This window comes from Phlebotomus papatasi, chromosome 2 (genome assembly GCF_024763615.1).
Source record: "Phlebotomus papatasi isolate M1 chromosome 2, Ppap_2.1, whole genome shotgun sequence".
Taxonomy (NCBI): Eukaryota; Metazoa; Arthropoda; class Insecta; order Diptera; family Psychodidae; genus Phlebotomus; species Phlebotomus papatasi.
Window position 1 is genome coordinate 108,376,102 of NC_077223.1, and position 21,161 is coordinate 108,397,262.

The window sequence follows — 21,161 nt, forward strand, 5'->3', positions numbered from 1 at the left end:
TCGGGAAAGCTTTAATGAAATTAAATACTAACTGTGTTATCACACTTGCATATTAAAATTTTAATATGATTCACATTAATTGTCGCTGGTGAGAGTCTAAATGTGCAATTTGTGTATTTGAATCATTTTATATTCAAAATTTGATCTATTTGTTGATAAAGAGGTAGACTTGACCCGCAAAATTTGATATAAATTGATTTATAGCATTAATGCGAAAAATTAATGCGATTTTCTCTTTAATTTTTTAATTTGAAAAATATTTATGCTTTAGGTAAATTTAAACTTATTTTTGCAGGCCAAGTCCACTTCTTTATCAAAAAATAGAAAAAACCCCAAATATTAAGTGACTCAAAGACACAAATAACATATTTGGACGCTCACAAGCGACAATTAATGTGAATCACATTAAAATTTTAATATGAAAGTGTAATAACGCCGTAAGTGCTAATCGTTTCAATCAGAAAATCTGTAATTTAAGGGGATAAGCGGGTTTGAAGGCTTCAAAAAATCGATATTTTTATTTGCTTATTAAATTGGATAATAAGTAAAGAACATTTTCTGGAAATCTCAAGTCAATCGGAATAAAACTCTAGAAGGTAGAGCAGTTTTTGTTGTTGTAAAACTTTAAACGCGTTTTTCTCAAAACACCATTTTCAAAATCTGTTGTCATGGATATTTCGAAAACGCCTCAACCGATTTTTTTGAAATTTTGCACACTTCTTCTAGATAAAGTTGGCTCGTGCTTAACATGAGAGTTTTTAGATATATTGATTTTAACGGATTTTATAGTACAAAACATGTTAAAAACTGGCTGAAAAAGATCATGTTTTTGAAAAAAGTCATGCCAAAAATCGAAAAAATATTTTTAAAAAAATCCTTCTGTTAAGTACGAGCCACATTCATATCCTCAAACCCGCTTACCCCAAATTTACATAAATTTCTGACGAATTTTGTCCCAAGCCCAAATAAAATTCGTAGGAATATCTACAGATTTCTCAGCAGACTTTCGGCAGAGGTGTAGATATTTTCTGCAGAAAACTTAAAGATATCTGACGAAATTATTTGACGGGTTATAATTAAAATAATAATTAGACTATATTCCCATCAATTTCCTACTAAGCCATATTTCGCCTTAAGCTGTAAGTTAAGGGCATAACGAAGAAAAAATTGACCGAGACAAAAACCAAATAGGGGAAATGCTTCTAATTTTGTCCAGTTTCTTATTTTGGACACTTTGAGGATAACATTGGACACTAAAAATAAATTGATTATAATGATGGATTTTTATTCCAATATTTGATGAATAATGAATTATATCTAAATATTTGTTCCTTTTGGAATATTTTAACACTAAATACGTTAAAATTTGAACATGATTTGAGTTGAAATTGCTTTGTTGAAAATTCAGTGTGAGCAATTGCTTACGAGAAATATGACAGAACTTCGTGGCTTACTTCAGTCTTATTTAGTTTTGGTGAAGTACTAACAAAGTTTGTTCGCTGTTTTTGAGTGATATTATTGAATATTCATTGAATATTGTGTTGATTCACGTTACTGATGATTTGTACATTTGACCTGAAGTGAGATTTGCCTTGTGAATTATATTTTTCGTGTGAAAAATGGGAAATTTTTTAAGACATTCACCAGTGAGGTGATGATTCTTATTTTGGACAGGTGTTTTTCTCACGAAATTTCGTGAAGTTTTAGCTTTTGTGATGACTAGGTTGGACAAATGCCTGGAGAAATGAAGGAGCATCATCTCTACGAAAGAGATGCAGTGAGAAATGCCTTAAAAGGCTCCCGGAAAGGGCAGGGAATGAGCGAATCCGCACGTACTTGGAGTACCGAAGTCAACTCACTTTAATGAATGATATGGAAAGTTTCTGGGCTTCTTGTGACATTCCACGTTTCCCTTACATGACCAGGAAGAGGACTTGGTAAGATTGGTTCATGAAATGAAGAACAATGGGCATCCTGTTGAGGCGGATTATCTGTCCAAATTTACAGACAAGTTGTAAAAATTAATAACCAAGTTGTCCAAAATAAGAGTCAAATTCACCTCTACATATCAATTCATTTTTAAACGTATTAAAACTAATTTTAGTAAAAATGAGATGATAAATAGCTTGCCAAGTTTCTAAACAATCCTTCTGAAAAGAGAGTAACAAGAAAAGTCAATTAGTATTGAAAATATGGCACTTCAAACTTGGGATATCGATGCTTATAAGCAGACTGTCCAAAATTATAAGCACTTCCCCTACTTCTACCTCACAGAATCAACACACTTTTTTTTAAATTTTGTTTTCTTATTCAACTTTCCATCTTTCACCAAGAAAAGTAATAAAAAATAGAATAAAATTCATCATACTATTGAGGATAAATGGCGTTCATGGTTTATGTCTCGACTGAGCTTAAATCTGCGTAATCATCCACCTTGTCACATTTTTCGATTTTACAAGGAAAAAGGCATTCGAAGATTAATTTCAAATTTTTGTTATATTCGCAAAAGGGCTTATATGATTTCCTGAACGAATTTTGAAGTGTCTAGAATGGAAAGAGGTGGCAAAGCGTCCAGGCTTTGTAACATACTCGAACGAATAAGATAGAGTTAAAACTTTTCGAAGAAATTTTCAGGCGGTTTTTTAAACAAATCGAATGACAAAAAGCCTTACACAGATCTTCGAAAATTGGATGTCAAAATTTTTTTCAGTCATAGGTATCTATGGACGAAACATTTTTATGGACACATACCCAAAAAAAGGAAATCGCTGAATCCGCTTTCGAGAAAAAACCTAAAAACATAATTTTGGCGGTGATGGATGGGATGAGGGTAAAAGGGGGAAAAACGTCTCCAATGCGTTTTTAGTAAGGGTCACCAAAGATTGAAAGTCGATAGCTCTTACCGTTCAAGCTACAGAATCGTAGGAAGTTGAATAAAAATGCTGATTATACTGCTCTCTCTTTAATTTCGAAAATTAACAAATTTTACTTCTTTTTAAGGAAAGTCTAAGGAAAAAATCCGTAATATTCCAACTCGAATAGCTGATTATACTGCTAATATATCCATAATCAAAGTAGAACCTATACCTACTATAGGGTAGAATAATCTAATTCAGATACAAAATAATTGGAATTTTGATTTATCTAGAGCACAAAGAATCAAATAATAAAATTGTGATAAAAAATCCTGTAATTTCAATTAGAATTTGTGAAAAAATACCATTTGATAGTGACATTGCACCGTTCAAATATGTGTTAATTTTAAAAAAGTTTTTGAGCCGGTCATTTTGACCGGTCTTGGTAGATTTAGTGTCCTATGAAACTTGTCCGAAAATTTATTTTGAATATTCGAAATTGAGTTTAATTTCTTTGAGCATGAACTACTTTTGTGCAAATAGAATTCAATTTATCTTTTATCCAAGACACTATTAAAGAAACAAATTCCAGCTGTGAATGGGAAGTATCCCTTTCCAATTGTATTTTATAAATGCTTAGTATTTTGTGTAAATTAAAATCTCGAATTTTGGAAAATTCATTTTTGAAACTGGGTATTTGATTTGAAATCTCTGTATCGAAAGTCCTTCTAGATTTTCTTTATTTGCTAAGACACATGCTGCTTGAAGATTTTATTTCAGGACTGAACCAAGAGAAGAGATTTTTCTAGACTCACAGGTGTATATAAGGGAAAGTGCCCATGCTTTGCACGGTTCTGTGCTTTATAATGACTAAATTTTTCCTATGTTTCTGAATAAATGCGACTCCGCAATTTTAAAATATGAATGATATAAGTCACATTTATTGAAAAACATACGAAAAATTTAGTCATTGTAAAGCTTGGGGCCGTGTAAAGCATGATGGGCACTTTCCTGTACTGCGGCTCATTTCGAAATATACTCGTTTAACTGAGTTTATAAGCCATGAACAGTTCAAGAAAGAAAAGGTACCACACAAAACGTATGATTAAACGATTTCGATACAGAAGAGCCCCTTCTTAATGGAGCATTTAATGTGTGAATAAATACTTGAAAGTCGCTACTTGACAGCCCCAAGGGAAGACTACAAGTAGCATTGTTCTGAAAAGGGAATCCTTTCGAGACCACTTCACATTCAACTCGCGCACAGAACGTGAAAGTTCCTCGGCTTTGCTCAGTAATTTAGGGTCTTCTTATGAGAGCAAATTCCAGGCTTTTCACGGTCATTGAGATGACATAAATTTCTGTAACCCGTTCCCGTGTTCCCGTGGACAACGGCGGAGGACGAAAAGATGAGAAAGAGTTGAAAAAAAAAGTGTTAAACACCCGTGAAGAATTAAATTTATACATGAACTTAACTCACCGGAGAGATCGTCACTTTGTCTCATCCTCTTTCACCGCCACCAGATGTGGAGGATCTCAATTAATGTGGGGATGAGCCTCCCGAAAAAAAAAGTTAGTCACGTAATAAATCTCCTCCCCGAAGAGAAATCCTCCAGGAAAAGTGTGAAATGTGAGTTCTCTCGAGTGCATTGTGTCAGAATTAATTGACTTCCCCGAAGAGACTTCTGAAGGTGGATGCAGAAAATACCGAAATTTATATCCCCAGCACAACTTGTCACAACTGCATCCAAACATCTCGGCAACTTTCGATAATCCTTATTTAAATTCCAATATTTACTAGAGGCATTTCAACTTTTTCCCTGAAATACTGTTCTACATCCAATTACACGGAATTGGCAAATACGGGTGAACATTCGTCCCTAAAGAGAGAAATTTTCCACCCTCCTCCAATGAATCCTGGAAAAGGGATTAGCATCCGTTTCTGCATTTCTCGAATTTACACACGCTTCATGACAGATGTACCAACAAACGTCATGAGAAATCGCGTAAAAGGATTAAATGGGTACACAAATGAGTCTCTAGATGATTTTCCGTTTTTACAATGTTTGAATAAATTCCCTATCACTCGAATAAATTAATGGAATTAAATGTGAAGAGACTTCAAAGAAAATTTCAGAAGAAACGCAAATTTCAAAATATTTGAAAGTTGAAACCTAAAAGTTTTTTGAATTTCAAATTTGACAGTTCAATCTAATGTCAAAATTAACAAAAAGACAATACGACGATTTATATTGGCTATATGGACCCGAGTGAGTCCGACAGCCTTACATAAAATAGAAGAAGAAGAAGACGATTTATATATACCAGCTCGACGACGTTATTTTTCGATTTTTTTCAAATAATTAAAATTCTTTGACATATTCTATAGTAGGTTTTGAGCTCGTTAAAAGTCGTGTTGCATCAGAAAAAGCAACATGCCTCGCTGGCAACCCTAAATTGTTTATAAGCTTTTTTTATATATTTACTATTCACGAAATATGGGAAAATAGCTACTTTTACTAAAACAAAACAAAAGTCGTTGTTTACGCGTCAAATAATTTCGTCAGATATCTTTAAGATTTCTGCAGAAAATATCTACACCTCTGGCGAAAATCTGCCGAGAAATCTGTAGATATTCCTACGAATTTTATTTGGGTTTGGGACAAAATTCGTCAGAAATTTTTGCAGATTTTCTAACGAATCCTGGTGCATACTCTGACGAATTTCTGTAGATATTTTGCCGATTTTCTGTAGATTTTTTCTACAATCCAGACTTTCCAGACAGCTGTGTCAGAAAAGATGGAATATTTTTCATTGAATTTTGTTTGCAATTCTAAGTTATTCTTAGTGATATCACAGTGTTTATATAAAATAAAGAATTCTTCGACGCCATGTTATGAGTAGAGAATAGTAAATTGAAAACTTTAAGCAGAGTATCGACCTAAAATTTCGTGTTTTTGTATCATTCCATGGGCGATTTTTAAGAAATTTTTATTTTTGCTTGAATCTTTTTACTCATCTAAAATGTTTAATCGGTAATGCTTGTTAAACAGAGCATACCATTTTCTTTGTAACTTCTAGAGATTCTTGATAAATCAACAATATTTTAGTTGAGACAATGGAGACTATGCAAATTTCCTATGCAGAAATTCTGCCGAGAATCTGCAGATTTTTGGCAGAATTTCTGCCGAACATCTACAGAATTTCTCTAAATGTACTACAATACACCGTTACAATTCAAAAAATCTCCGAGTAAAATCGTCAGGTAGAGCAATGATTTGACGGGTACTTTTTATAACAAATACATAGCTGACAATCTTTTAGGGTTGTCACATTTGAAATTTTCACAGTTCAGTTGATTTTTTACAATAAAAATTGTGCTTCAGATTAATTACAAAAAAAAGTTTTTAGAAACTTTCTTTTAGTAAAGTGGATGGTGCCCGCGGATTCATGGGTCTTCAATCTAACAATCGGTAAATAATTTTGACTATGAGTAATGGTATCTACACACTAGAAGAAATTTTTGTCAAAAATTGCTTTTTAAGAAAAAATCTGACGTTTCTGCCTACAAGAATAGGGGAAATTTTCTTTAAAAAGGCATTTTTGAAAGAAATTGCACATACACTGAGAAAAAAAGAGGCTGCGATTAACTTTTTTTCTTCATAACTTTAACACTTTTTGGGTGAAAAAAAATATATCAACATTTTTTAATGTTAAGTTTACACCTTTTGAGGGTAAAATCAACATTAAAGAAGGATAACTTTAACCCATAATATACCTAAAAAGGATAATATTTACACCGTTTTCAGATCAATACTGCAGGGTAAAATTAACATTTCCGGAATGTTATTTTGACTTTTTCGGATTTCCCTCAGTGTAGTGTGTAGAGGCCATAAGAGCTATTTTGGAAAAAAGTGCAATGACTAACCTATACCATCTATTGTGCGAACATTTACCATTTTCCTGTCCAAGATTTTTTTTGTAGCGCAATCTTGTTCATTTTATCGTTCAATCGGAAAACATCTTGAAAATTGACCTTAAAAAAACGTGCGAACCATTATTGAGAAACATAGGAAAAATTAAGCCATTACGAAGCTTAGGATCGTTCGAAGCATGGGCACTTTCCCCTATATGAATTTAAAATTTGTAAAATCAATTTTCTACCAGTTGTTTCTCAAGATTATCGGATAAAATTTTAAATTGCAAACATTTAAAAAACAATTTCTGCGTGTGGTAGAAAAAAAATCCAAAAGGTGAATTCCAACCACAAAGGTAGAAAGAATGTTGAAGTGGAGGAAAAGACAAGAAGTGCCAAAAGCCGCCACTGAGACTCAATAACAATAAAATTTGGTGGACTTTTCGCATTTTAGCATGTGAAATATGTGCAAAGCGTGAATTATTAGTATTTCACGCATGTGCAAATCTCACCTTGCACACGTCGCTGGCTATCTTCTGGTCAAATCCCCAGCCTAAGCTCACAATACGGTCACAAGTCATCGCCAGTATAAAACGACGTGAAATTATTGCCACACCATCGCTAAAATGGTGTCTGGTGGATCGTGCACTTAAATAAATCATCTCTGCATTTAGCTGCTGCAGCGGCAAAGTATTTGATTTAGGAATCATTCTTATACCAGTCCGATCATCTCCCACATCCCTTGCCATCTAGTCCTCCCAGACTATCTCTCGACATGGACCGACAGAATGCCCCATGAAACGTGTTTTTCTGCCACCACCATCAGGTGTTAGATTTATATCAGCGATTTAGTGTATTAAATTTATTTATTAGCGCGACTCTTTTCATCTGCTAATAATTGAAAGTGGGAGTCCCGCAGAGACGTTTTATGTACCCTTTTCTCACAAAGATATTGGCAAGATTTGCAAAATGGTATAAGATATTTTTGAAATGCCTTTTTTAAAGTTCATAAATTTACCATAAAAATTAGCATGGTGATATTTTCTAAATTCATAGAATTATATACTTAAAATACTCAATATCAATATATCAGCCAATAGAAAAAGAGAATTTTGATAGATGATCAATATGGCGGACTAACGGTCTAACAGTAAATGTCAAAATATTAAAAAGATTTTACATAAAAAAATTGAAGATATTGAAATAAAGTATTTTACGTTAAGGCCTCTACACATTGGGAGCAATTTTCGTCAAAAATTGCATTTTTGACAGAATTTTGACGTTTCCACTTACAGCACTGCAGGCAAATTTCTATTAAAAACTATTTTTGACGCAAATTGCTTCCAATGTTTAGAGACCTTCACAAGTCACAGATTTATATCCTTAAACCCAATATCAATTAGCCAGGTGATAATATGATGACAGGTAATTAAAATCTTGTACTAATTGGTCTAATGGCTTCTACACATTGGGAGCAATTTTTGTCAAAAATTTCTTTTTTGAAGGAAATTTCCTGCAGCGTTGTAGGGGGAAACGTCAAATTTCTGTCAAAAACGCAATTTTTGACGAAAATTGCTCCCAATGTGTAGACGCCTTAATATGAACTGCCAATTGTGATTACGAAGTTTTGTCATTGAAATGTATGCAGTAATAAAATGCAATTCTTATGCCTCCGGCACACCTTTTAGATCGGTAAAATTTCATGAAAGTAAAATTCGTGTCTTTTTCTTTGTCGAAAGACTTGCATAAGTCTAGCCCACTCTTTGCGACTCGAAATTAGACTGAACTAAATTTAATTTGATCTGACGTTAAAAGGAAGAAGAAGAGTATGAAAGAATAAGATAGACATATGACAAAACTTTTAAGAAAAAATGGGATGTAACATTTTGACTTTATGAAATTTTCCCGATCTAAAAGGTGTGCCAGAGCCATTAGAAACTCTTTTGTGGAATTATTTTTATGTTTTTTGCAATATGTACTTGTCAAAATATTGACAAAGAATTGAAAAAAAAAACAGTTAAAAATATTTTAAATTTTACAACAGTATACAGCCTTGGATAATAAATTACCAAATAAATTCTATTATTTCTAATTTGTAGAATTTAAATACCTATACAAACTGACGAGAAAAAGTATTTTGACAGATGATCGACATGCGACGACTAAGTTTAACTTCACCTGTACATTGAGGAACTTTTAATTTAAATGTAAAAAAAATGTAAAAATGAAATTCCAATTTCAATTTTTGTCAGAATTTTGACGTTTCCACTTGCAGCACTGCAAGAAATTTCTTTCAAAAATGCAATTTTTGTACACAGCTCATCTCTCCGATATCCGGCTGACGGGCGGACAAAATAACATCTGGGTTTTTTAATCTGGCCAACGGTCTTTCTATTTTGCGCTGTGTGAATTTATTTTCTGTCGAAAAACTACAGAATTTTCTTGTAGTACCACAATGAAGTATCAAAGGCTTTGATAAAGTGAAAATAACATTTTAATTCATACTGGACGAGCTGCATACTTTGTAAAAAAGTTTGAATTCATCAACCGTCAGTGTTTGACAGCTGTCAGCCGGATGTTGAAGTGCCGGATATCGTAGAGAGCTGTGTACGATGATTTCTACCAATGTATATCAGTAGATATAACAGTAGAAAAATGTAATTTTAAATCTGAAAAATTTTATGACTCAGAAATTCATCTAAAACCAAGCTGAACTATTTGGTCAGTCAGGTACGGAGCAAGAATTAATATAAAAGTTTCCCTCTTTTTTACTCTTTAACAATTTTTTGAGTTTGGTTTCAAAACTGTCAAAACACGATTTATCAATTAGGTTTGTCATAGGATATCTGTAGAATTTTACAGATTTCAATTTTCCACAAGAAGATTCAATTTTTATTTCAATTGACATTCTACTATTTCAAGAGATATATAAATCTGACACTTGAAGTAACATAACTAGAGATGCAATTTCAATTGATTAAATTTTATAAAATTGAAATCACAACTTACGACCTTAATAAAAAAAACAACATCTAAAATAGAATAGCTGAGTTATGTTTTCTAATTTAAAATTTAAATAAAACATCTAATGTCAAAAAAAAATTTGACAGATAAATCAATATTGCGGAATTACTCTAACATTAACTACCATAAAGTGGTCTTCAGAGGTTTAGCCCAGTTCCCGAAGGTCTCAAAATTCTAAAGTGCGACCAATTTTTTTGCTTTTTGACAACCTAATCACAGCGAACAGACTGGGTTTTTCTACATGGTCATTGCTTTTTTACGCCTTCATTGCTTTTTTACACGTGGAAAAAATATTCAAAAAATTGCGGCACTAAATCAATTTTTGCACCAATTTGATGTTTTTTCCGTTCTCTGAGACAATATTCTTTAATAAGAAAATGATTTATTAATAAAATTTTCCAAATCTAAAAACTTCAAATTAAGAGAAAAAAGCAATTGACCTGTCAATTCCTCTTTGCTCTTTTCTCAAAGTACTTATAATCGGAAAATTTTACTAATATATCATTTTCTTTTCAAAGAATATTGTCTTATAAGGCGTAAAAATATCAAATTAGAGTAAAAATTGGTTTGGTGACGCAATTTTTTGAATACTTTTTCCACGTGTAAAAAAGCAATGAAGGCGTAAAAAAGCAATGTCTATGTAGAAAAGCCCAGTGTGTTCGCTGTGAACATGTCATTTATCTTTAATAATTCAATTCTAAGTTAATTTTTTCCAAAAAATTGTGATTGATAAGAAATTAGAGCAGCTAAGCCATATGGCTAAGCCTTAGGTCTGAAGCCCGTATTAAGATAGTATTTAATGCTGTTTAAATTTAAATATTTGAAATTCTCTTTGTAAATCGTTTCCAGTGCTCAACAATAGAAATTTGTCATGGTATTTTTTGGCAATAATTTAATTCTTTTCCGAGTGTTTTTGTCTGTGTCTTCTCGAGGGTTGGTTCACTTGAAAAAAAGAACGCAGAAGAGACGACAAGAGGAAAATCAGTGTGGAAATAGACAATTCAATTTTCCCAGATTTTCTCCCTCGAACATGCGGACAAAAAACACGCTTTTCTCTACACACAGAAGTTTCCGGGATACTCTCCAAGGGGAGTTTCTCTAAAAAAGAAAAACGAAGAAAAAAATATCGCAAATAGCTAAAGATTGGAGGGAATAAAACTTGGTGAAAGACTGTAAATAGACCGCAGTGCAGAAGAGATTTTCCTTTTCTATTGAAAATTGTTGTACAACTTTTCTATATATTGGCAGAAATTTCCACCCTCTCAGAAAACAAGTATCGTCTAGTGGAGCAAAATTGAATTTATTAATCCAGCAGAATGGCAGAAAAAGATCCCCATTGAGTTGTTGTTGGAAAATGTTGGGGGGAAGTTTTGTGTTTTGTTCACTCCTCCGAACATCCAAAATTCTCCCGCACTTTTGTAGTCTGTTCACATACTTTGTGCTATCAATTGTTCGTGTTACTTTCGCTTCGTTTGCTTGCACACCCCCTAAAAAGCTCAACACCACCACCCAACCCCAATGTGATACAAGGAGGGAAGTTCTTCTGGATGCTTGGGGTGCAAAACTCCCTCGAGTTCCAGAGGGAAAATAAATTTACACGCTAGGGGCTAATAAATTCTCTTAGAAAGGTTAAGTTATTGAAGAAGTCTTAATATTATATTGCATCTTGCACATGTTTTAGATCAGGAAAGTTTCATGAAATAAAAATTCACGTATCTTTCCTTCTCAAACGTTTTGTATGTTATAACAAATCCAATTTAGTTATATTTAATGTTTGGCACTCAAATTAAATTCAACCACTGAGAGTAATCCGAAAAACTTAAAATAACATTCCGGAAATGTTAATTTTACCCTGCATTATTGATCCAAAATCGGTGTAAATATTATGCTTTTTAAGTGTATTATGGGTTAAAGTTACCCTTCTCATGTTGATTTTACCCTTAAAAAGGTGTAAAATTAACATTAAAAAATGTTGATATATTTTTACACCTAAAAAGTGTTAAAGTTATGAGGATAAAAAGTTAATCGCACTCCCTTTTTTTCTCAGTGACTAAATTGAATTTTTTTGTGATGTCCAAAAGAATAAGAAGAGTGAGAATGAGTGAGATTGATATATAATAAAATTCGATATAAAGAATTTGATGTGAATTTTGAAATCACACAATTCTCGTGAAGTATAGATGTACTATCTATCAGAATTTTAAAATTCAAACATCAAATTGGTTTAACAGTCAGAATTTTGACAAGCAATCCATGTGAAAACACAGTATAGTCAAGTGACAACTGTCAAAAATTATTTAGACATATTCCAATTCATAAAGGGTTGCGGCGGAATGGGCAGTATTTTGGTGACAAACCGTGCGTAATTGTCAAAAAGAAAATCAAATTTGGTTGCGGGAAATAGACGGAGACACTGAACCTTTCTTGATTTTCACAATTTTATTCTCTACGACGTTTCGAGGATGGATGTCCTCTTCATCAGGTATCGAATATGGCAGGGAAAATCACGTACAGGTGGGAGTTGTTACACTGCACTTGAACTTTGATCACAAATTGATCCGTGATGTTCACCATTCGACTGACTGACACGAATGGTGAACATCACCATTCGAATGGTGAACATCACGGATCAATTTGTGATCAAAGTTCAAGTGCAGTGTAACAACTCCCACCTGTACGTGATTTTCCCTGCCATATTCGATACCTGATGAAGAGGACATCCATCCTCGAAACGTCGTAGAGAATAAAATTGTGAAAATCAAGAAAGGTTCAGTGTCTCCGTCTATTTCCCGCTACATTCTGTCGAACCGAAATTCTTCTCAAATTTGGTTGGTAAAAATAGGTCTAGTTAGTAAAATTGCAGGTTTGGTAAGTAAATTTAATCAGTAAAAATTCAAACTAGTCAGTTACCAATATTCCAAATGGTAGACCAAGAAAAAATTGAAGTCTTTCAAGTTTTTTGTCACTTATTCAAACCACGTCGGCAACCTCTAGAACAGGCCAGACTCAATATGTGGAACGACATCTTCCAATCTGTTTTTTCGAACTATATGTTTCTAATTAAGTAACTAAATTCTAAATCACCAGTTAAAAATTAATTTAAGTTAGCAATAAATCAATTAGGTGATGAACAATATCCAAATCCCAGAAAATAGTAAAAATTCAAATTGGATAAAAATATTCAGAATCCCAAAATAGTAGTAAAAATTCAATTTAAGTCCGTAAACAAATCAATTTTTGTCAGTAAAAATCAAATACACGATTGATAATATTCAAAATCCCAAATCAAAAGAAAAATTTATATTTAGGTCAGCAAAAATGTCGATTATACTGATAATAATATTTCAAATTTTAAAACAGCAGTAAAAATTTAATTTGGGTCATCAATACAATAAATTTCAGTTAGTAAAAAATCAATTATACAATTAACAACATCCAAAATCCCAAAATAGTAGTAAAAATTCAATTTAAGTCAGTAAACAAATCAATTTTAGTCAGTTAAAAATCAATTAGACGATTTATATTATTCAACATTCCAAATTAGCAGGAAAAATTTAATTAAAGTCCGAAATACAATGAATTTATACAGCCCCAATATGTACCTACAGTTGTACTGGGACATGAATCCACAAACAAAATAAATGTTAGTTTTTAACAATAACACATTTAAAGCAATATCTGAAATCCTAAAAGGACAGAAAAATTCAATTTAGGTCAGGAAAAAAATCAATTACACGATTAATAAAATCAAAATTCCAAAGAAGTAAGATAATAAGAAGAAGTTAAGAAGAAAAAACGTTTTGGTTAGTAGAAAAAACTATTTTGATCAAAATCAAATTTGATCAGGTTAGTATAAAAATCAATTTATATTTGCAAAAACCGTTACAAATTCTTTCTATAAATTTTTATTGCTCTAACTCCCCGAGAGCTCCACAATTTTTTTAATGACTAAAACTATTTTTACTGGTCAGAATCGATTTTAATTGATAAAATTTGCTGCTTTTTTAGTCAAAATTGTTTTTTACTGACCAAAATTTTAATCCGCTGACAAAGTGATCTTTTTAGTGACCATTCTGAAAACTTTTGTGCAGCAATATTCTAATTTACTGCCAAAACATGTTTTTCCCATTAAAAGAATAACTCTTTCAGAAACTGTTTGATTTGACATATCGAAACGTCAGTTCGAAATTAAAATAACTGTCAGATCAACGATTATAATTCAAAATTGTATTACAAAAGACAATATAATACGAATATTAGACAATTTGTCAATCAATAACTAAATAATTTTTCTTACTTAGAATTTTCTTCAATTTAACTGCCAAATTAGTTACTTATCAGCCTGTGAAATGGTGCTCTAAGTTGTTGGTGAATTACACAATTTGGAAAGAGGGTGATAGAAAATTTTGGGGATTGAGAAACGCCATTTTGTATCCACCAAGAAGAACATTAGTCTTCCGAGAAAAGATGCCCATTATGGCCGATAGTCCATGCCCAAGATGCTCCCTAAACTTTGACCCTTTTGCCCAATTAGCACATTTCAATTGCGCGGACGAATGGGAAACCAAAGGGAGTTGGAGTAAAAAAGAATTTTAATAATTTTTTTCGCGCTGAATGTCTGGAGAGCGATAATTCATCTGTTTCATGCATTTTTATGAAGAAATTATCATAAAATGAATTCTTTATTTCTTTGCACTCCCTGTCTTTGGTGATCACTTTGAGAAATTTGCCCAGGAAGCGCAATTCTCAAGAGGGAAGAATGCGAGGCGCCACAATTTTCCCTCCTCTCTCACACTTTGATCGTAAAAGTTTATTAAGTTATCATGCAACAAAATTCTGGCTTGGGATGAGAAGATGAAGCATGATCAGCCGAGATCATCGCTTGAGTAGTCTAACGATCGTCCAGATGAATAAATCAACGTGCTTAAAGAACAGCCCAAGAGAGATTAAAGGGAGAAATCAATTGGGAATTACAGGGAATTTTATTGAGCACTGTAATATTATGATGCCTGTTAAAAACATACAAACACGCAATTTTGTGCTCAAGTTGAAAGAAGAATGTTGAATTGAGAAACTTGACGAGTTTTTGTTCGGATTTGACGTAAAACACTCTCAGAGGTTCGAGTTGAAAGTGACAAAAATGTCATAGTTGTTCTAACGGTTAAGAAGGTTCAAAAGTTCATTGGTTATGATTTGTTTAATTTTATAAAATTGCGACTATGTAATAAAAAAATAACAGTAAGTTAACAGCATTTCCGTTAAAAATAGGATAGAGCACAGTTTACTGAAAAAGGCAGCATTTTCAGCATAGTTTTGCTGAGTCGAATAGCAAAAATATGCTGACTAGTTAGCTGTTCTCGAACGAAAAGTGCTAACCACTGAGAGAAATCCGAAAAAGTTAAAATAACATTCTGGAAATGTTAATTTTACCCTGCAGTATTGATCCGAAATCGGTGTAAATATTACCCTTTTTAGGTGTATTGGGGGTTAAAATTACCCTTTTTCATGTTAATTTTACCCTTAAAAAGGTGTAAAATTAACATTAGAAAATTTTGATATGTTTTAACACCTAAAAAGTGTTAGAGTTATGAGAAAAAAAAAGTTAATCGCAACCCCGTGTTTTTCTCAGTGACCAAATATATGGCAATGGCAATGCCTCGGGAGGGTCGTTTTTAGGTTAGCAGAAATCAGCTGAAAATACATATATTTTCAGCTTATTTGAAATCCTGGGATCCATCCAAGATGGTGCTCATTTTTGACACATAAACTGTCAATTTCAAATACATTGTCAATTTTAGATACAGATCCCAATCAACTTTAAAATAAAAATCCTTAAGGACAATAATTGTGATAGCTTTACTCTAAACTTCAATTAGTTAGTGACATATTTTTTGACATATCGATCTGTCAAATCCAAATCCAAGTGTCATAAATTTGTCATCGTGTATTTTAGATTTGAAGACAGTCTTCTAATGACACTAAATTAAAATAAACTTAAGATTTAATTAAAATGCCTCAAATTAATATTCCTTAAATTAACCTATGAAACTTGAATAGTATTCTTTGTTAAAGATTTTAAATTGTTAAGTAAGGATCGTAAGGAACTTTTAAATTTTTTAATACTGACAATGGTATAGTGAGCTTGTAACATACGAAACTGTTATTACAATCGGAGTAAGAATTTTGTATTCTTAATTTTAATGCCATGAAACTGAAATCTGTAAGCTTTTATATTTCAGAATTGAAGATTTTCTTTTTAGCGTAAGTTAAGGAAAAGCTTTTTTCAGTCTACACACATTTGACGTATTAAACCGTTAATTTTAAATCAAACTGATAGAAGCCTTATAATTGTTATATTTCTTGGTAATAATCTGTATTAAGTTCACTAAATAAACTATAAGACATCAGTGAAATGGTGCTCTAGTTTTTATTTTATTAACAAATAAGCTTTGAACGATGCATAAATATTTGACATATCGATCTGTCAGTTTTTAATAAATTTTAAATGACATGACAAATATTATTGACAGTTGTACTTTCAAAGAGAATACACTGAGAAAAAAGAGGGTGCGATTAACATTTTTTCGTCATAACTTTAACACTTTTTAGGTGTAAAGTATATCAACTTTTTTTAATATTAATTTTACACCTTTTTAAGGGTAAAATTAACATAGAAAAGGGTAACTTTAACCCCTAATACACCTAAAAAGGGTAATTTTTTACACCGATTTCGGATCAATACTGCAGGGTAAAATTAACATTTCCGGAATGTTATTTTAACTTTTTCGGATTTCTCTCAGTGTATGAATCAGACTTATTTTGATTATTAATGCATGAAATAATAATGCATTTGTCGTTAATGCAGAAGATACCTTAAAACGCTCCACATTTGGCATTTTCAACTGTCAAACTTCTCAATTTAATTGCCAAAATTTAATTATCCTTAGAGATTTGCACGCTCTCAGACAATTGTATGTTTTTTTTTTAATTCCATGCAATGCTTGTGATAATTTATTTTAACTTTTAATTATATTTTTGACATGTCTACTTGACATATCCTTTTCAAATTTTTAAATTTATTATAACCGTTACAACCGTGGTGAAAAAATAAATTCGCCTTTCTTCAATTCCAGTGGATAACAAAGCAAAATTTTAGTGATAACTCATTCAAAATTTCAATTGATCAAAAGCGAGCTTCAGGCTACGCAATTTCCCTTCAACCTACACGATCGATTGGTAAAATCATTTGACACACAACTCATTTTGGAGATCCCTTCGAGAAATTTTTATTATTTCTCAACTCTCCAGCGAACTATCCAAAAATTAATTGGTTTGCCTTTAAAAGCTGCTGATCCAGGGATACTTTATCTCTTTCTGGCACATTATTTTAATCTTATCTGTTTGGATGATTGGTGGTACAAAGGGGTGTGTAAAAGAATACAATTTGAGATGGTAAAAAAATCAATATGTTAAACATACAAACAATAAAATTGTGTGTTGTGCGATGTGCCGAAGAAAATGCAATCGCGAGTCAGTTACAGATGTCAGATGGAAAAAACCAATTAGCGATGAGAAACTGCAGTAGTTGCCTCAATAAATTACTAAAGAAATATAATTGTTTAAATATCCAGAGGCGAACAATTTAATTTGTCTCTCAAGCAGGAGCCACGGACGCGAAGATGAAACAAATGGATAAAATTTATGCTGCCCAGGAAAAAGGGAGGGTGGTAAAAGAAGTTCGAACTTATCTTCACCCAGAGTCTCATGAATTAACTCCCGGGCACACTTTTAAATATCTTACACAAATAATACAAAATCACAGATATTTAATTTCTCTTTTTGGGCATCATCTTTGGCACTTATCTGGAGCCCATTTTGTGAAATTTGCAAGGAAGGCAAATCAATAAATTAATGCCACAACAATAAATCAGGAAAAATATGAAATTGGATTCCACAGCCACTTTAATCATGTTCGCCTCTTTGCTTGGAGCCTTTTCAATTTTCTCTACCTTCTCTTCTGCCCATCTTAAATCCGTACCAGAGTTCGTCCATCCGGAGAAAATCTGCACATTTAATCTCATTTAACAGGGGGTTGCTTTTGGTTCTCGGCAGTGATTCTCTCAAAATCGCAGCTATTGTCATTTTGCAAATCAATCAAGTATCGCCGTGTTAAGACTCTAATAAAATTATAAATAAATAAATTTTATAAAACAAAATTTAAAAAAAATTAAATAATTTTGAGTATCTTATCTATCTGGGTCTAGGCTAGGCCCATAGATATTACAGGGTCCTTTAAAAATCTTTAATCTGAAATCCCTGAAATCCATTAGTAAGCGGTCACCTCTAAAATTTTTTTCTGTATGCATTTAGGTTTTTGGTTTTCTTCCAAAATCTAAAAGTTTATATCACCATTTCTAGTTGTCTAATGCAATTATTTTAATTTTCAATTTAAGGTAAGTACACAATTTAAAAAGTCTTTAAAATATGTCCTTAAAAGACAATGGGAAAAACGATCTAACCTTTCGCCACTTATGAGCCCTATTTCATCGAATAGATATTGTCAAAAGTTGGTCGTCACTCCATCTAATTAACCAAAAAATTTAGTAACCCATTTTCCAACCAACTTTTTTGTAACAGGAGATCAATTTTTTGCAAAAGAAGGTCAATTTTGTGGAAAAATTAGCACTTTCCAGCGGCTTCCAATGTCAGTGTCGCTGTGTCACTCTGAATTGTCAAATGGCAGACAAAATATTAATTCATTTTAGAATTATTTTGCAAAGTGGTGATAATTTTCGCGTGTTTCTCAATAATTATAATAGTGGAAATTGGAAGGAAAAGCTCTTCCGGTAGAGATTTGTGTTGTGATTCGGAAAAAGAGAGTGCCGACAAAAAATAAATGAAATTTGAGCAGTGTTTTGCAGGAAAATTACTCAAATTATCTATTTGGAAAATTAAATTTTGTGATTCAGAGGGCTTGCTCAAGTCTCTGGAGTGTTTTGTTGTAAATATTTTGTAGCCAAAAGACTTCGATACTGAAATGTTCAAAGATTTGTTCGCGAGGTTGCATCCCCAGTGCAAAAGTTTTTGACATGTCGGATGGTTCATTTATCAATAATCCGACAGCTAAATTTCTTACAAATATAATTTTTGGGTTAAAACTGGCAAAATTTTCCAAGAAATTTAATAATAAATAGCAAGTGTGAAAAATTTATTATGAAAAAATGTGTATAGTCGTAGTGAAAATAAAACTTTTAAGTGCAATTGGCTTCTTCATTAATATTTCGGGTACGTCGATTTTGTGTCTATACGGCAGACAAGAACACTAAATTTGCTTTATGATGTCTCAAGATGACGCAGCTATAGTGTTCAGTTGTAGGCAAAAAATTTGCAAAAATTTGTACAAGGAGGGCAATAATTTGCAAAAATACACCCAAATGAAAATATTTACACCCAATTGCAAATTTTTCGATTAATTTACATCTGATCTCCAATATCAATCAATTTTTGCATCCAAATGCAATTGATTCGGTGTCAGTCCATTGCATGGTAAACTTCAGAGTGAAGATTTGTAAAATAAGTTCAAGTGCATTGCAGCAGCAGAATTTTCCACCTGTACCTGATTTTTCCTCCATATTCGAAACCTGATGAAGAGGACATCCATCCTCGAAACGTCGCGTCGTGAAGAATTAAAGAGAAAAAGTCAAGAAAGGTCAATTTTTCCATTCACAATCTGCTCCAAATGCAAATTTTTGCAAACTATTTTTTTCAGAGTAGTTGATTTATTTCTCTTAAATATTTCATTTTAGTGCGTAAACGTATTAATAATTTCAAAACCATTCTAATATGCATACAGTAGACTCTCGCTAATTCGGCTCTTTTAAGATCGGGCTACTTTTTAATTCAGGCAGCAGTTAAATTTGAAAAAAGTTTGTTGACATTTTTCAAGTTTAATTATGATTATCAAATGAAACAAATATCCTCAAATTTGCCATGGTTTCTCTTAGTTCTGATGTGTTTTCGCATTACTAAGGGGTTTTCATGAAATTTACCACAAATATGAGTATGTAAACTCAATATCTATATGCACATGAATAAAAAATCGTTGCATTTCAAAAACTTTGTCGCCCGAATTTCTCTCTAATTCGGGTGACATTTTAGTCCCAAATGCCCGAATTTGAGAGAGTCTACTGTAGTTCTTAATCCTTCTATGATTTTGAAAGAGAAAATGTCAACTGATATTTTTATTTTTTCTTTGTTATTTTGAAAAATTCAGTATCAATTTTATTCTGTTTCTAGTATACTATACAGGACAGGTCATAACTTTTTTTTTAATTGTTTTGAATCGGTAAAAGTAGTTTTTTTTTAACAAGTTGAGTTTTGTGTAGTCATCCGATCTTATACAATCATAAGGGTTCGTAAACCACTTCCTAACATGTGTAACTTGTATGATATAGTTTAGAATCACAATTCCTAAAACCTCAACAAGCTTATTGGGGCTTATACCTCTACCATGTATGCCATAGTCCTCATTCACAGATGGAATAATTTATTGTGACATGTTTTTGCCAGAGAAATTCAATGAACTTTTTGGGGCTCAAGGAAAAAACCCACTATTTCCTCCATAATTAAATTAATAAGGACAAAAACCTGATGTTGAACGTAAAATCACAATTATCCTTCCTTACATAAGGTCATTCATGCTAAAATGAAGCCCTTTCACCGACAACCCACAACAATAAAGTTGTTTAAGTTGTGGGCGTTCTGTTTCACCCCCAAAAATTGAATATTTTTCAGCACATAAACAAGCAAAGTGTGAGGCTCATAATATAATTTTGGCTTAGCGATTGTCGACAAAACTAAATATTAACCCCTTTACATTTTACACGCCAGCATTCGTCCCTCAATTTTTGCATGCTAAAGCCCAGGGATCAGTCAATAAAAATGCTTCAAAGAGAATAAAATTGAATTAACTCACCAACCACCACATCATTTGTGCAGCCCCTCGAATTACAGACACTTCCTTTTGCGGACTTTTTCCACATATTTCGAACGATATATCACGCCAAGGGGTCATTAGCACAGATTTCCAAGTATGTCAATGCGAAAATTTCCTGCGGAAAATGAAAAGAAGAATGTGGTTGATTTCCGCAGGTGTGTGGTTGAATTTTGCGCCTACTTCTAGGCAATATGATTTTCATAGTTTTTTGATACTAAAGCTATAGTAGCTCCGGATCTACAGAACCAATTTTAATCAACTAATCTTCAAATGAAAGGTCTTTAAAACCTTAACAATTCTGCCATTACAAAGTTGTTATACATTATGACAGTTAACATGAAGTAAAACACTCTAATAGATTTATCATCAA

The 21,161-nt window shown here is 32.4% G+C and overlaps 1 protein-coding gene across 2 annotated transcripts in view; it reads right to left on the reverse strand.

The window, feature by feature from the left end:
* The window catches only part of LOC129800741 (LIM/homeobox protein Awh), an 89,917-nt gene extending 69,011 nt beyond the window's left edge, over nt 1–20,906 (reverse strand). The window contains exon 1 of one of the 2 annotated variants that reach the window (XM_055845355.1): nt 20,771–20,906. In XM_055845355.1, the coding sequence (XP_055701330.1) occupies nt 20,771–20,837 (67 nt within the window). In that variant the 5' untranslated portion in view covers nt 20,838–20,906. The remainder of the gene's footprint in view (nt 1–20,770) is intronic. The other variant, XM_055845353.1, reaches the window with a different exon arrangement.
* Between the last annotated feature and the right edge of the window lie 255 nt (nt 20,907–21,161).